At 38.6% G+C, this 16308-nt stretch overlaps 1 protein-coding gene across 6 annotated transcripts in view; it reads left to right on the top strand.

The window, feature by feature from the left end:
* SEC16A (SEC16 homolog A, endoplasmic reticulum export factor) overlaps positions 1–16308 on the top strand; it is a 31345-nt gene that overhangs the window by 12394 nt on the left and 2643 nt on the right. For 3 of the 6 annotated variants that reach the window (XM_074923342.1, XM_074923337.1, XM_074923338.1), the window contains 26 exons: positions 651–786; positions 1563–1761; positions 2886–3063; positions 3833–3975; positions 4820–4881; positions 5131–5269; positions 5521–5763; positions 6087–6184; positions 6860–6941; positions 7109–7226; positions 7475–7586; positions 7880–7985; positions 8470–8610; positions 8725–8838; positions 9527–9731; positions 9932–10180; positions 10866–10954; positions 11959–12006; positions 12191–12349; positions 12516–12593; positions 12814–12870; positions 13568–13679; positions 14015–14152; positions 14795–14895; positions 15301–15375; positions 15995–16054. In XM_074923342.1, coding sequence (XP_074779443.1) covers positions 651–786; positions 1563–1761; positions 2886–3063; positions 3833–3975; positions 4820–4881; positions 5131–5269; positions 5521–5763; positions 6087–6184; positions 6860–6941; positions 7109–7226; positions 7475–7586; positions 7880–7985; positions 8470–8610; positions 8725–8838; positions 9527–9731; positions 9932–10180; positions 10866–10954; positions 11959–12006; positions 12191–12349; positions 12516–12593; positions 12814–12870; positions 13568–13679; positions 14015–14152; positions 14795–14895; positions 15301–15375; positions 15995–16054 — 3242 coding nt within the window. The remainder of the gene's footprint in view (positions 1–650; positions 787–1562; positions 1762–2885; positions 3064–3832; positions 3976–4819; positions 4882–5130; positions 5270–5520; positions 5764–6086; positions 6185–6859; positions 6942–7108; positions 7227–7474; positions 7587–7879; positions 7986–8469; positions 8611–8724; positions 8839–9526; positions 9732–9931; positions 10181–10865; positions 10955–11958; positions 12007–12190; positions 12350–12515; positions 12594–12813; positions 12871–13567; positions 13680–14014; positions 14153–14794; positions 14896–15300; positions 15376–15994; positions 16055–16308) is intronic. The other 3 variants (XM_074923341.1, XM_074923339.1, XM_074923340.1) reach the window with 3 other exon arrangements.

Here is a 16308-nt window from a genome sequence, read left to right as displayed (position 1 = left end):
TGTGAAAGCACACCATTGTAAGTCTAGAGAGTAGTTTTCTTCAACATGTTGCAAGCCTGTCATTCACTGGGGTGTATCTGTGGTGTGTAACCTGCAGGTGGACTTCCAAAGTAAATTTTAGGTGGGTGTAAACAAAAATTGACTCATGACTAGAATTTTGTTTTGTCCATAATTATCTGAATGCTCATAAAGAGATACTGGCATTGGTAATCTGAAGATGATTGCTTGCATAGTGCCTGGGAGGGTTTTAAGCAACATCTGTCCACATCCTGAGACATTTAGCATGATGCTCTGAAGACTGATCACAAAGATTCTGTTTAAGTATGTTGAGTTATTACTGTGTTGTGATTGAGCTTTAAAGATGTTAGAAAAGATCTGTCTGATGGTAAACACCATCGTTTCAAGAGTCTCTAACTATAGTAACCATGCTTCTCTGAAAGGTGTGAAATTGATTTTTTTTTTAGTTATTTTTTGTTTGTTTTTTTAACTAAAAAAAACAGTGAACATATTTATGAAGCTTTAAGTATGTTATTTTGGTTTTGCTGTATGCTTCAGGACTAAATCACTATGTAATGAAAGAGAAAGCAGTACAAAGAGGTTATAGGCAACGGCTTCCAATACCTAAACCACTTATTTTTTATTTCCCAAAGATCCAAGTCGCTGGGATCGTTACTCATCAGCATATGACCCCAGATACAGAGATCCTAGAAGTTACGATCAGAGGTATTGGTATGATGCTGAACACAACCCTTACCAGAAGAGAGAAGCGTATCAATATGGCAACAGGTTTGTTCATTGGATCCACGTTCTCTCGATGCTCTCCCCAGATCTAGGGCAGCACGGGGCCAGCGTGCTCCTGATGGTCAGAGATCCACTGCATAGGTCCGAGTGGAGGCAGAGAGTCTGGTATTGTTTTTTTCAGGGCTGACTAGTCAAATGTGTCATGTGTCAAATTAAGTTACGGCAGTAATTGTTAAGGCAAAGGCTTGTGCAGTAGCAAAAATACTACTTTATTTGCTGAAGATCTGACCCAAAGCCTTCAAAATATATGAACTGTTGTGATAGTTGTATCAGGCACCGGAATTTCAGAGTGTGGTAGCAGCTTTGCAAGTAAAATCCTCTCAGTATCTTCTAGAAATGCAGATGCATCCTGTAACAGATTATTGAAGTGCAGTATTACATGTACTTCACAGATGTATGTTGCTAGTCCCTTCTGTAGCTTTAATATAGGTCATTGAGGAAAAACAGATGAACTGTCACGTCACTCTTAAGGAAAGGATTTAAGGCAGTATGACTTGTTTTCAGATCAGATGAATGTTCTGTGAGTTTTCCTAGAACAGTCTGAGTATGATGTTGGTCTTGATCTTGAATATTCTGGATAAACTACGTGAAGAAATGTCAGTTTGTTTACTGTAATAAAAACCTCGATCTAGGAAAGAATCTAAAAGCCTGTCTGAAGTTAGGTACGGTGTTCTTTGTGACAGGTATGCGGTGAAGTCACTTCCCTCAGGGATATGGGTGGCTATGTTCATTTTTGCTTTGTGTGTTTCTCTGTTCTTCAGACATGACCGATACGAAGATAACTGGAGATACGATCCTCGTTTTACTGGAAGTTTTGATGATGAATCTGAACCCCATAGAGATCCTTATGGTGATGAGTTTGACAGACGCAGTGTCCACAGTGAGCATTCTGGTCACAGTCTCCGTAGCTCCCGCAGTGTTCATAGTCACCAGAGTAGCTTCAGCTCTCGTTCTCAACAAGTGAGTTTCCAATGGGCACATCAAGTATTCTTTCAGCTGAGTTGGGCCTTTGTTAAGGGTGGGTGAAACATTAGAAATATGAAAGTATTTCTAGGTTTAGCTTGGGGTATATGTATTTTGAAAATTTTTATTCTGTAAGTTTAAGGCTGTTTTGTAATATAGTTTTGAACTTAATATTTATCACAGTTGTCAAGAGAACTTTAACCAAAATCAGCACTCAGCTGTGCAAGTTGCCACACACACAGAAATGGAAAATTTCCTCTACTGAATTCATTTGCTGTTTGTGAGAACTTTGCCCTTACTGTGCTTGGCTGTAGTTGATAATGTGTCTGGCTTCCCACGTTATGTCATTTTTCTCATCACAAGCATGAATGCTGTTACTGAACTTGGGATCTGTTGAAAGACTAACTTCATATTTGTATGATGCTATTTTGACTTTAAAGGCAAGAACCAAATCTAACTGATTACTCATCTACTTATGCCATAAGTATAAATACCTGAAAAGCACAGAGAATTGTCTGTCTTTAGTGGAATATGTCATTTTAGTTCTAGTCTCATGTGTTGATTCATCATGTTTCTTGGAAGTTTAGATGGTTTTCCAATCTGAACTCCCAATTTATTTATTAATGTTGCAAGTAATATTGGAGATTGTTTAGGCATTAATCTTTAGGCACCTGAAGTCATTTAGGCATTCATCAGGTTTAATCAATTGAGGTTTTTCTGCCAGAGTATTACAGCAGAGGTGAATTGATTCTGATCCATAGCTGCTGATACAGCAACACTTGAACCTGTAACTCATTCTGTAATCCACCCAAGCACGTGGATATTCTGTCGTGAGAGAACTGAACGTACGTGAATATGAACAGATCAAATGGTAGTAAAAACACTGAGGAAGAGCAGTAAGAAATATTAATTATCTTCTCCAGCCTGTTGCTGCAGGTGTCTTGCAGGGTGGCTTTCTCAAATGAGGTGATGTAGTAAGCCTGATTGGCAAACAGCATAAAAAAAAAAAAAAAATCAAAGCTGGGAGGGGAATGCTTACTGTCTCGAGTCACGCTTGCAGTATTGCTTGCTTTGTGTAACTTCATGCTTTCTGCTAACAATTACTAATATGATCTGTTTAGAGCCAGCTGTATAGAAGTAATCATGATCTAACGGCTAATACGTATGAAACTACTGCGCAGGCAGTGTCGCTGCACACAGATTACCCGTATGGTGGATATGCTGCTAACTTTGATGGACAACAGCCTTTTACAGATTATGGCTACCCGACTGAGACTGGATGGTCAGCTGTAGAACAAGGTATTGGCACCGTGGGGGAAGGAGGAGGGCTGGCACTGTGCTGCTGAGGCTGTCTACCAGTAGTAGTTTGCACTTCTTTTAGTATTTATAGCGTATGAGATGCCTTTCTTATATTCATTGAGCCTGTTAACAGGAAAAAAAAAAAAAGCTGTTTTACAGTCTGTGTGCACAGGAACAAAGTTTTGTTTCCTTTTCAGTGTAAACATAACTTGCTTACTGAAACCTGAGTGTATCAGAACAGTAGCAGTTAGACAGTGTTTGCTGTTAAATACTGCATGCTTCCATCTGTAAATGTCTTTATGTAGATTTTTTACTATGCTGCTTGTGCTTCATGGGGAATGATTAAAGTTTAATTTAAACTTCAGATTTTTCCATAACTTTTTCTTACCCTTTTGGTGTGGGACAAAACACTGTTCTCTGGAAAAGCTTTTCCAGAGAAACAGTATTATCAGCTCTTTGAATGTGTGTCATATATCTATATGGAGATCACAGAAATGTGTCTGATACAGTCAAAGCCCCTGCATGGAAAAAATAAGTGGCTTTTAAAGTTCTGTAGTCTAGTCTTGTTGTTGCAGATTCTCAGATCTTTGAGTCTATAATGGGACTGATTAATTGTTGCTTATAAATTTAGCCAAATTGAATGGCAGGGATTTTTCTACTGAATTAGGATGGGATGCAGGATTACTGAATTGAATAAATACATCGGCAAAGTTTACTTAGCTGCAGGACAGGTTACTTGTTCTTATTTTGTCTTTTCTTCTCATTTCAGCACCTTTAAGGCCCTCAACGCCTGAGAAATTTTCAGTGCCTCATATCTGTGCTAGGTTTGGTCCTGGGGGCTTCTTAATAAAAGTGCTGCCAAACCTGCCATCAGAAGGACAGCCAGCTCTGGTTGAAATACACAGTATGGAGGTAAAGTTTAAAAGAAAAAAGGGAGGTGGTGGAATACAGGTCTGTCTTTTGGAAGGGGAGTAGGAAATTTGGATCTATAGCTTCCTGACTTTTGTTTTATATGTCAGTGCACATATCTTTACCTGTTTGGGCTGTAATCATGAGTAAAACAGTAACTTTAAAAAGTCTCTTTCTCTGGAAGATGATGTCATGATCAGATCATCCAGCTCCTTATAACTTTGTTCAGGTAAAATCCTTACCTCCTAGAAGGGCTGGAGTTGTGTTGGTTTGTTTCTAAGGTATTGCTGCTCATAGATGCAGCATTGTCCTTGTGCATTCTCTGCAGGGCTAAGGACTGCTTGTCATCTAGATGGACTGGGGGTTAAATTTTATGGGTATATTTTCATTCTTGTGCCTTTACAAAGAAATGCAATACTCAAGTCACGTAAAATATATGGAAGGTCGGGCTTACATGATGAGTGTAGAATTCATTGGTAAAATATCACTAGGAGAGAGTAGAACTGTACACCAGTACTAGAACAGCATCAGGAGAATCGTTGGACTTGGCAGCGTTAGGTTTGTGGTTGGACTTGATCATCTTAAAGGTATTTTCCAACCTAAAAGATTCTGTGGTTCTATGATTTAGGGAGATTGTGATTTTTACATTTTGCTGCAGAATGACTTGCATGTGAAGTGGATTTCATCATTTATTACCATTGTGCAGGTTGTAAGTCACCATATGTATTTTGTTTAAGAGCAACAGGCTTGATTACACTATGGGTTATGTTCAGGTCTGGGGTTTTTATTGTTGAAAAGCAAAATTCATAGTTATAAGTGTTTCTTATAGTTTATATTTGTGTTTCAGACGATGTTACAACATTCTTCAGAGCAAGAAGAGATGAGAGCATTTCCTGGTCCTCTTGCAAAGTATGTTCTTACAGATTTCAGAAATAACTTCCATGCATTCAGAATTTGTTTCGTCATCACACTTTTAATTGCATGCAAATTACAGGACTTAAACTGTATTTATTAATTATTAACCACAAATAAGAGTATTTGTGGCTTTTCACCTGCTTAATACATAAGCTTTAAATGTTCCTCATACTAATCACAGTAGTGATCTGAATGTTTACATTTGTCTCCTTAAAAATATTTTTTTTTTTTTTTTTTTTCCAGGGATGACACCCATAAAGTGGATGTGATTAATTTTGCACAAAATAAAGCTACACAGTGCTTTAAGAATGAAAATTTAATTGACAAAGAATCTGCAAGTCTGCTTTGGGACTTCATTGTACTGTTGTGCAGGCAGAATGGGGTATGTCTTACTACTTGAATTTTTATTTATCCTAAGATATTTTTATATGCAAAATGTATTTGTGTAAAAGACAGTAACATGTGCATAGTGACTTACTTTGGAATACTTCTGTGATTGTTGGAACAGGTAAACTGGTCACTTGTCCTGAGGTGCTGATATTCACACGTTGTTATTGAAGTGACAAATAAAATGAAGGCAGCGTTAAGTAATGGATTTCTTTTTTTTTTTTTTTTTTTCCACTGCATGTATAGACTGTTGTGGGAACAGACCTGGCTGAACTTTTGCTCCGAGATCATAAAACAGTGTGGCTTCCTGGGAAGTCCCCTAATGAGGCGAATTTGATTGATTTCACTAATGAGGCTTTGGAACAAGTGGAAGAGGAATCTGGTGAAGCCCAACTCTCATTTCTCACTGATAGTCTTATAACCACAATTGACAGTCTTGAGAAAGAGACAGAGAGATTCAGAGAGTTGCTGCTTTATGGCCGCAAAAAGGTGAATGCTTATATTGTTCCAAATACTGCATGTGTCTTTTTGTTTACTTATTTTTCACACATCTTAAAGCTCTAGGCATCAGTTAAAATCATTTTTATAGCTTGCAGTGCGTATAATATTTCGTGGCACTGCACTACACCGATACGGAAAAATGTTATGCCCTACAGTTTGTAATATAAAACAATTATATTCATGTGTTAGCATTTGATCGAAACAAACATTTTTTTTTTTTTTCATTCAGTCACAAAGTTCTACTGTAAAACAATCGTTTATCTGAGTAGATGGTAAGCCATTCCCAGGAAACTAATTTCTGTATTAATTAGGATGCTTTGGAGTCTGCCATGAAGCATGGTTTATGGGGCCATGCTCTGCTACTTGCCAGCAAAATGGACAGCAGAACACATGCAAGAGTTATGACCAGGTACTGTTTTGCTTGTTGAGTACTACAACACGACTACCTAGTCTGCTAATGAGGTAGAGACTTGATGCTCAGAAATATTAATATTAAAATTGTGAGTTATCCTTAGTAGCTCATGCAAGAACTAAGCTTTACATTTACCTGCATATTCAGTTGTCATCTGTGACTTTTTATTCAGGGGCCTTCTGGCCATAAACTTAAACCTGAGAAGTTATTCTATGCAACTTGTTCCATTTAAGGGGTATTTGAACAGTGTTATCTGTGAGCTTGCTTGGCAGGCTGTGAAAAAACTCTGCAAAAACCCAACTGCCAACCTTGTTAAAGCCAAGTAACTCTGTTGTACCCTTCATTCTCTTTGCCTGAAAGCAGCAGATGTGTTTGTGCGTGCTTTGTCTTGTAGACACAAAAACTTTCAGCTTCCTGAAACCATGTACTAAGCCAAGTCAGCTAGCATGGGGAGAACCCTGAGGTTTTTCCTAGCTTGGACATGTGGCAGATCAGGTTAACTAGTAATGTTTTGGTTTTGAACATTATCCACTGGGTAGTTGCTTATTCAGTGTAGTAAGAGAAGGAATTGCTGTTTGAAAATACATTAAGCTAGATTAACTGCCACTGACTGTTCAGGTACACTGCTTACCCCATGTTTCTGTTTTGTTTTTCTGTATAATGTCTCTGTAGATTTGCCAACAGTCTCCCAATTAATGACCCTCTGCAGACTGTTTACCAGCTCATGTCTGGAAGGATGCCAGCTGCATCCACGGTAAGATTCACGTGGGAGCTGCAGTGAGTGGTGGAGTTCACAACAGTAATCTTTTCCATGTGCTTTTCCTAGAATTGTCAGATAAGTTGTTTTAGTCCTTTTTAAGTTGAAACACCCTTGCAGAACTCCAGTCACTGATTTGACTTAAGTAATTCTTCTAATTTTAGTGTTGTGGAGATGAAAAATGGGGAGACTGGAGGCCTCATCTTGCAATGGTGTTATCCAACCTGACCAATAATGTGGACTTGGAATCCAGGACCATTGCTACCATGGGAGACACTCTTGGTAACTTCTGGGGAGTGAACAGGGTTGAATGGCTGAAGGAAGAACTTTCTGAAAGCTTGAATTTCTTAGCTTTTTTTTTTTTTTTTGAAAACAAGGAATTGCTTTGTAAAATGTAAAGTGGAAATGTCTTGTATGGGGCTGTCTCTGTTGTGAAGGTATTTTAATGCAAAACCAAAACAATGTGGGGCACTGAAATAGTGTGCCACTGAGAGGAAATACCCTGAGCTCTGTCACCTGTTTCTCTACAGCTTCTAAAGGCCTGCTGGATGCTGCTCATTTTTGTTACCTTATGGCCCAAGTTGGTTTTGGAGTTTACACGAGGAAGACAACAAAGCTTGTCCTAATTGGATCAAATCATAGGTTTGGCTTTCCTTTTTATTAAAAAAAAAAAAAACCAACTCACAAATTTTTAGATACAAAAATGAAAGCTTAATAGCTTGAGAGACTTGAGGTGCACTGTTCCCCTTATCACTAGTCACAGCTGGTTTCAAGATAACTATTTGATGCCCTGTCCTTGTTTGAGGAGTAGATTTTACTGGTATTGTGTGTCTAATAGAGCTGTGTTTCTGACTTTATTTCTGATTGTCTTTATTATCAGCATATATATAATCTTAATGTTAAATAATGTTTTTTCCTCTCCCATTCCCAAATAGCTTGCCCTTTTTAAAGTTTGCTACCAATGAAGCCATTCAAAGAACAGAAGCCTATGAATATGCACAGTCACTAGGAACTCAGCCTGGCTGCTTGCCCAATTTCCAGGTGAAGAGCTGTTTCTTTTTCATTTGTCTGTCAGGTTATATGCAAAGTTTTAATCTTTCATGTGCTGTATTCAGCACAGCAAATATTTTATCCATTGTAACATGAAATATTCCTGGATACTGTAGTGCAAGATAGCTTTTTTCCTGTTGTCACTTAAATCTCCTTTTCACATTTTTCATCTGTGCGTTCTGAACTTTTGAATTTAAATTTTTGTTGTTACCGTAACTGTATTCCAAGAGAAAAATCCAGCAGAAAGTGTTGACATTAGCTGTAGACAAATAGAGAACTTCCACTGGATACATCGGGTGGAAGAGGAGAATTGAATGCTTTTTCCTTCTTTGGTGTTTTTTTTTTTCTCTCCTGCCTAGTATAGATGTGATAATGGATATCTGAGCTTTCAGCTGAAATGACAGACTGCCTTTCATTTAATACTTCTAAGGATGTTCTGATCACTTGGTTTATTTCATCTGCTTCCATTCCCTAGGTTTTCAAATTCATCTATGCTTGCCGACTGGCTGAAATGGGACTTGCTGCTCAGGCTTTCCATTATTGTGAAGTGATTTCCAGAACTGTCCTTAAAGATCCACATTACTATTCACCTGTACTTATTGGCCAGCTAATCCAGGTAACCTAAGGAAGAATTAAGTATTTGTGGATTCGTGTTGTAGATGGCAGGCTGTGGCTAAAGTTGCCTTTTGTTGGCTGGTTAATTTAAATTCTCAATGATTCCTTTCTCTAGATGTCATCACAGCTACGACTGTTTGACCCACAGATAAAAGAAAAACCAGAACAGGAATCTTTTATTGAACCTTCATGGTTAGTAAGGCTTCGACATGTGGATGGACAGATCAAGGTACAGAATACTTTTCAACATGAAGTATTCTCTTTTAAGGATTAGTGTGAATCCAGTTTTTTAAATGGTCTTGCTTATACTGCTAGTACAGAAACATATAAAGTGACCTTATGGTATATTCATGTCCTAAGGTGCAAGTGTTATGATTTAAACCAAGTGGATTTACCACACTTTAAAGATTCAATAAAAAAAATAGTCAGAGGGTGGTGTACATTGTATGAGACAGGCTTTTCTTAGTACTGTCATGCAAGGAGAATTGCAAGGCTCATTAGGTTGCAATAACTCTTGCTGTAAGCAGAGAAACTTCTTGCTAGAAAAAAAAAAAAAGTTGTGTGTGAATTAGTGTAGCTAGATTTTAAGAGTGGAAATAATTATCGTTTGTTTAAAGAGATCTATTAGAAATTTGAACCTCGAGCTAATTAACTAAGCTTCCATTTAAAAAAACCTACAAAACAAACCAGAAAACTCCACAATGAAAAAACAAACATACTCACCCCTCCTAACCTAACAAAAACTTTAAATCTTTTGGTTGAACTTGGTCTGCAAATGGCTGACAACTAATTTTTTGACTAAATGCTAAAAAAAAACCTGTGCTGTTTTCACTCTTAAGATTTCCTTTGCTATTTGTTCCCTTGGTTATGAACTTAATGTCTGGTACAGTTAATAAGATCTTGCTTTTTTTGTGCAGGAGGGTGCAATAGCTTATAACACGGACAGATCCACCCCACCACCATATGCATGTAGTACACCAAGCTCTGAATTAGACCATGCTAGTCAATGTGATGGAGCAGGAGTTGGCCGTGACATGGGTCCAGGTGCTGAAAATGCATTATTAGCATCCTTATTACCCAATATGGCTCAACAGATGCAAAGTGTGCAGCTGATGCCTTCAGGTTAGTGTTTTGTATCCTTCTTCGTGACAGAGAGAAAATAAACATTTCAGGGTTTCTAAGAAACCACTTAAGAGGGTGGTAGAAACAGTGAGATTTCACTTTTGCATTGTGTCATTTTATTCATAGGGTAAAAGGTTCACACACTGAAATTCCTGTTTAGCTATAACTCTTTTAACTTTTTTTTTTTTTTTGTGCTGCAGTACCTCAGGCTGTCCTTGATGGGTCAGCTCCTATGATCCCTCCTAGTGACCAGGAAGCTGCCCGAAGTGTCCCTTTCTATTCAGTGGCTTCTCAGCCTATTGGTCCGGGGCCTGGCTTTGCACCTCCAGGATTTTCAAATCCTTATGGAGCTGAACCATCACCACTGTATATGGGGTCAGCACTACCACCTGGAGGGCCACCACAAGAAGTTGAATCCCGGTCAGAAGAGCAGACAAACCTGGAAACAGGTCTGGGAGCTTAGTAAACAGTTTTCCTTCCTTATAAGGGGAATGAAGCATTTGGGGGAATAATACAGATTATCTCAATATTTAGAAGATACTAAGTCAAGTCTTGGGTAATGAAATTTAAAGCCACCATCTGATGATACAGATGATACTGTGGGAAGTTATAGTATTCATCCTGTTTATGTGTCTTAGTTTAAACAAGAGGTCAGAGTCAGCAGATTATGATTTAGAGCCGAACAGGTAATCACTGAGTGCACTGGGACTGGCAGTTTTGTTTGCAAGGTCTGTGATCAGAGCCTCAGGGATTTCTGCCTCTGCACATCAGCCTGATAAGTTGTAGTTCTGTGATGGCAGAACCCGATACCTGTGAAAACAGACATACCCAGGCTTGGCAGAGCTGTGTGAGGCATAAAGATCCTTAAAACTGCCCCATACTGATGGTTGCATCCCTCAGCCTGCTCTGACCTGTGTTTAGAACAAACGTAATACCCATGCAGGAGAAACAAAAAACAAAATACAGCAACTCTGATTCACATTCTTTAAAAGACCAGGTTCTTTCTAGCACAAAATTCATAACTAGTGAAAGGTTTTGCCTTAAAAGTGTTGCTGTGGGTTTGGGGGGCTTTGTGGGGTTTTTTTGTTGTGCGTGTCCCGTCCCACTAACATAATCTTACTTGGTTTTTTTAAGGAATTCAGAGAATTGCCCCGGAGTCTCCTTCACAAAACTCTTTCCCTGAACAGAGAGAGGAAGATTTCTATGGCAGAATGGCTAGCATGGTATCTTTATTTCGTATGTTTCTTAAGCAAGTGTCAGCTGCATTGCAGGTCTTTGCAAACACAAGAGTATAATGGGGCTCTAGCTTGCTCTTCAGCAAGACTTGAAGCTTAGTTTTTCTTTCCCACTGTCTTCCCTTCAGTAGAATAAATAACAAAGAACTAATAGAAAAACTTTAGCCAGAATTTTCTTCTCTAAAAATACTTTTTTTTGTTTTTTTTTAAAAAAAAGGGGAGGGGGGGATATCAGAGTTTAATTTATCTCTCTGTCCTGGCTTCCTCTCCCACCTCCCAGAATGATTCTTCATAGCCAGAAGAACTTGTAGCAAGTGAGGCAAGCAGGCCCTAAAGAACAGTTCTGTGAGTTTTAAAAGCACAGCATTAATTACCACCTGGCTACGACTGGAAATGTGGAAGGTGTTTATCAAAATACCAACCTCCTTTTTGAAAATATATAGTATTTTCACTGTTTAAATATCACTGAAGCTGGTATCTCCTTGGAAGTTAGTTTAGTCTCCTGAAGTGACAGTTGTTTGAGAGAATTAATATAAACATTTTTAGTAGGGATACATTTGGCAACTGATAAAGGGTGGAGGAGACTTTTTAACTAGAAATTAACCATACTTTATAGAAGAAACAGTGAATTTTTTCTTACGGTCAAGTTGCTCTACAAATATTAGAAGAACAACCTAATGTTAGAGAGGGAAAAAAATGCAGCAATCACTTCCTGTAGCACCATTTTTATCTTTCCCCTTGTGGGCTGGTTAGCCAGCACAGCAGTACCCTGATTTAACTCTTTTTAATGGACCAGTTACATGATAGTGCAATTACTTGGCCAGCCTTCAGCATTTTTTCCTGTACCTCCTGTATGTTTGAGTAGATAGAAGTACCCAAATAACTGGCTTGAATATCTTTAATTGTGTGGGAATTCTTGATAAAAAGTGAATGATGTGTCAGATATTTAGCTGCTTGCTTATTATGCATGTCCTGGCTTTATATCTAACCAGGCACCAGGACGAAGATCCAGATCTGCATCTCAGTCTTCAGCACATATGGTATGCCATGAGCAGGCTGTTTCTTTCACTAAATCCTCAGTCTTGTTTATGTTTATTTTTTCTGTGCTTTTGTTCCTCTTCCTATTATGAATTTTTCAAAGAAGGAATTTGTTTAGCAAGATGAAATGTAATCTACCACTCCAACAGTGACAACTTTGTACTTTCCTGTATATTTGTAACACAGGGCTATGGGCGAAGGTCCCGAACAACTTCAGAGTCCTCTGCTCATTCTGTGGGACGGGAGAGATCCAACTCTGCAGCAAAACAGCCCTCTCCTCCTCCCTCTGTTCCTGCAGGGAAGGAGATTAAAAAAGAAACAAAAAAGGAGCCAACACCTAGAAAGGTAAACTTCCCAAGAAATAGCTGGAGGAGATTTGTTAGTATATGTGTGGTAACTCCTGGTCTGGGGTACTGATTTAAGAGGTCCTGACTAAACTATTTCTTTCTGCTCAATCTGCCTGTAAAGACAGTGTTGAGAGAATTAACTGAATAGGTGAATTTATTTCTAGAGTGGTGCAAATTGGTTCCGCTGGCTGATGGGAAAAGGAAAGAATGAAGCTCACCTTCCAGATGACAAGAACAAATCAGTAAGGCCCCTAAATCACAAAAACCTTTATACATTTTAATTTGTTCAAAATGTTTTCCTGGATGACAGATGAACATTTTTTTGACAAGTAAACAAAAGTGTGTAAAACTTTCAAGATTATGCTTATTCCAAGACTGGCTTTTTTAAAAAAATTGTTACAATTTTTTGGGGCTTATCATCTTACCTTGAACCCTTAATCTTTGACTGTGATTTTCTTGTAGATTGTTTGGGATGAACAGAAACAGCGCTGGGTTAACCTGGATGAACCAGAAGAAGAGGTAAAAATCTGAGTAGTCATTATTTCTCAAAGTGGAAAACTGAAAACTGTACTGGCATGCAGTTTTCTTTAATCTGCTATTGGCTCTTAAGAGCTGCCTTTTACTGAATTTGGATTAAAATGTGGGACACTTTGAAACTAATAAACAGGTTACATGTTTTTATAGTCTTCATTCTTCTGGGACCATTTGTATCTTTAGTTGCTGGTGTGGATCCAGTAATTACAATCAAATTTACAAGGGAATTTGCTTTAAACTTAGTCCAGTGTATCTCTTCATAGAGGCTGGCATCACCTAGACAATTGCTTGTTAATTGATTTACTACAAACAAGAATATAGGGGGAAAAAGGTAAGAAGAGTCTAGAGTTTTGAAAATGTAATGCATTGCGTAGCAAAGAAAATCGCATAACCTGTCCATCCTTGTCATTCAAGGATCTGTCTCAAAACACACACAAATGATAAGAACCACTGTTGTAGATGTTTCCTTTTAGAGTGGGTGTAGATGGGTTGTAGAAATGCCTTGACATTAGTTATCAGATGGAAGATGAGGAGTAATGGTCTGCACTACCAGATGTATGCCTGTATACCCAGTTTTATGTGTTGAGGAATAGGTAAGGAAAAGGAGAGGTCAAATGGATACTTGGTTTAAAACTCTCAGTGAATGATGTGGTTGGATTTTTGGGTTTTTTTCTCCCTGCAGAGTAAGCCTCCACCACCACCTCCAACAGGGTTTCCTAAAGTTCCTCAGACTGCTCCACCTGGACCTGGAAGCCCACCTAGTGCCCCTGTCAACATGTTCTCCAGAAGAGCAGGTAACAGACAACAAGTATGAAAGACTTCAGATTTTTCTCTTGCATAAAATGTGAAGACAGAAGTTGTGGCTTTTCTGGACTTGTTTGGGAACATTTGACAACTCAGTGATGGAGTTATACCATGGAGCTGTGGCTGCTCCTGGCTTTGCTTGTGCCTAGCTTCTGCACTGTGACTGCTGTCACGACTGTATCGTGACTTGGGTATCATTGTTTGTATCCCTGGAGCATTATTTTCTGATTCTGAAAGATGGCTTAACCAGCAGACTGTTCAAAATAGATATGGGGATGACTAACACAAGGCTTATTTCTGTTATTTCTGGATTTTTCTGTTTTAGCTGGAAGCAGAGCCCGTTATGTTGATGTTCTGAATCCAGGTGGAACCAAGTCAAGTGGTGCTCTTCCTGCACCATCAGACCTATTTGCCCCCTTGGCACCAATGCCAATTCCTGCAAATGTATTTGTTCCAAACTCAGGTGTGTCATGAGTAGATAAAACTGTAAGGAGGTTGTATGGTTATTTATGGTTATATGGTTATCGAAGTCACTTTGGACTGTGTGTGTGTATTATGTAGCCTTTGCTGAGCACTTTAAAATGTTCAGTCTCTCATTAACTCCAGTTTGTTTTAGAAGTAGAATCAGGCTGGGAACTGCAGTAAAACAAACAAGTTGCTAAAGCCCAGTTCTGCATGCTGCAAACAGAGGGATTCTCTTTTTTTTTATTTTTTTTTTTTTTTTCCCCTGTCACAGAGTGACTAAGCAATCCAAAAAGCAAAATTTGAACTGTGTAGTATTCCTGGGTTGCTCAGTATCTGACACATGTTCCTAGTTCCAGGATTCCTTTTTGGAAAAAAAAAAAAGGGAGAGGTCTTACCTGCACCCTTGCTTATCATCTTTGGTTTTTTGCTCTCACTACATGCTGTGTTGCACCAAGGTTATGTGTATGAACTGTATGCATCTCCTGCTTGCAGACTTGTAACAGGACTGGGGCATCTAGAGACATTAACACTGTGCTCTTTAAATTATCTTTTTTTGTGGGAGAAGATGGGTATTGTAGTAATTCAGTTCTGCTGATGTCCCTGGTCGAGTGTGTCTGGCTAAATCCCATTTCCTTTGTAGTTCCAGGAGAACCCCAGCCATTGGAAGGGAGTGGTGCAGCAGAGCACACACCACCTGCAAATCAAACCAACCCGGATCCTGCGGCAGCTGTTGAACCAGAGGTGGGTTGGAAAGAATGTCTTGTGTATATATAATTCAAACTTCTGATTAAAAAACCTCATGATTTTGAATAGTAGCTTCATAACCACAGTACAATCAAAGCATGTTGCTGTAGGGATTATGTTTGTGTGTAACGTTGTAGTTAAAGAACTGGAGAAGGGGAATTGGTGTGAAGATGGAAGTAGGAAACCCATGAAAAGTTGCATTTCCTCATTTGTCAGGGCTGCAGGTTCTACGTCTGCAGTATGTGTTAGGGAAGGGACCAAGAACACAGGGAGAGTCCAACACTGCATGTTTCACCTGGCTTGATGTGTTGTAACATTTTGCTTCAGTGGGATCAATATAGCAGAAATGTGACATAGCATTATAGTAACAAAGATAAACAAAAGCACATTGTTTTTCTTTAGTATTTAAACCCTGCAATCCTTCCTCCTGGATCTGGACTTCCTGTTTCTAACCCTGATGGCTCCCAATCTGGCGAGGTAAGGCTTGATTCAAAGTAGCTAGTTAATGACTTTTGCAGCATATTTTAACCATTAATTTGTAGTGGACTTAACATGGGCCATCTAAAACAACAAGTAACTGATTCAGTTGCTGATGACTAGCCAAGATGGAATCGTATGACTGCCTCAAGTTGTACAGCAAAGACCTCTAAGCCCATATGAGTTCAGCTTCCGTGTCCTACATTCTGTGGCGTGATCTCCTTTTTCTATATAAGTAGACTTTTATGAGCCTTTTTCAGAGTAAAATGTCAATAGCAGTTTGAGGATGTCTTCTTGCCTCCATGCATGCATATAATTTCACTAATACTAAGTGCAAGACAATCAGAAGAATAGATTGCTATGTGCCAGGCAGAGTAACATTACCTTTGTTCCTACTAAATGTTTTCTATATCTACATAATTTTGTGCTTTAAGAAGTCCTTTTGATTTAAACTAACTTCTGGCTTTACATTTTTTTTTTTTTAACTTGAAGTTGGTTTAACCTTTGGCAATGAGACTTTTAAAATGAAATAAAACAACTGAAGGCTTGGGGCAGTGACATGCATGACGACTTTTTTATTTGTGTTTTTTTGTATTTGTGTGTTCTTGCTGTTTTGTAGCTTTCGCGCTCTAGTTCAATGAGTTCATTATCACGTGAAGTAAGCCAGCATTTTAATCAGGTACATGTGGCTGGCCATTCTCATTTATGTTAACTTATTTACTTTTCCCCTCTTTATTTTGCATTTGCTCAAATACTTACTAATGCTGCTTTTAGTTATTTTCCCCTCTGCCCATTTCACAGAAATAACATTAAAAGTAACTAATGATGTAGTGTTCCTTTTAACACTGAAACAGGGTCTTTAGAGTTTCTTGTATTTATGAGAATGCATGTAATCCAGGCATGCTTTTTGTTTATGTTCATGTCCCTACAAGA

Source organism: Athene noctua, chromosome 20 (genome assembly GCF_965140245.1).
Source record: "Athene noctua chromosome 20, bAthNoc1.hap1.1, whole genome shotgun sequence".
NCBI classification, from domain to species: domain Eukaryota; kingdom Metazoa; phylum Chordata; class Aves; order Strigiformes; family Strigidae; genus Athene; species Athene noctua.
This window is presented reverse-complemented; position numbering and strand designations above follow the sequence as displayed.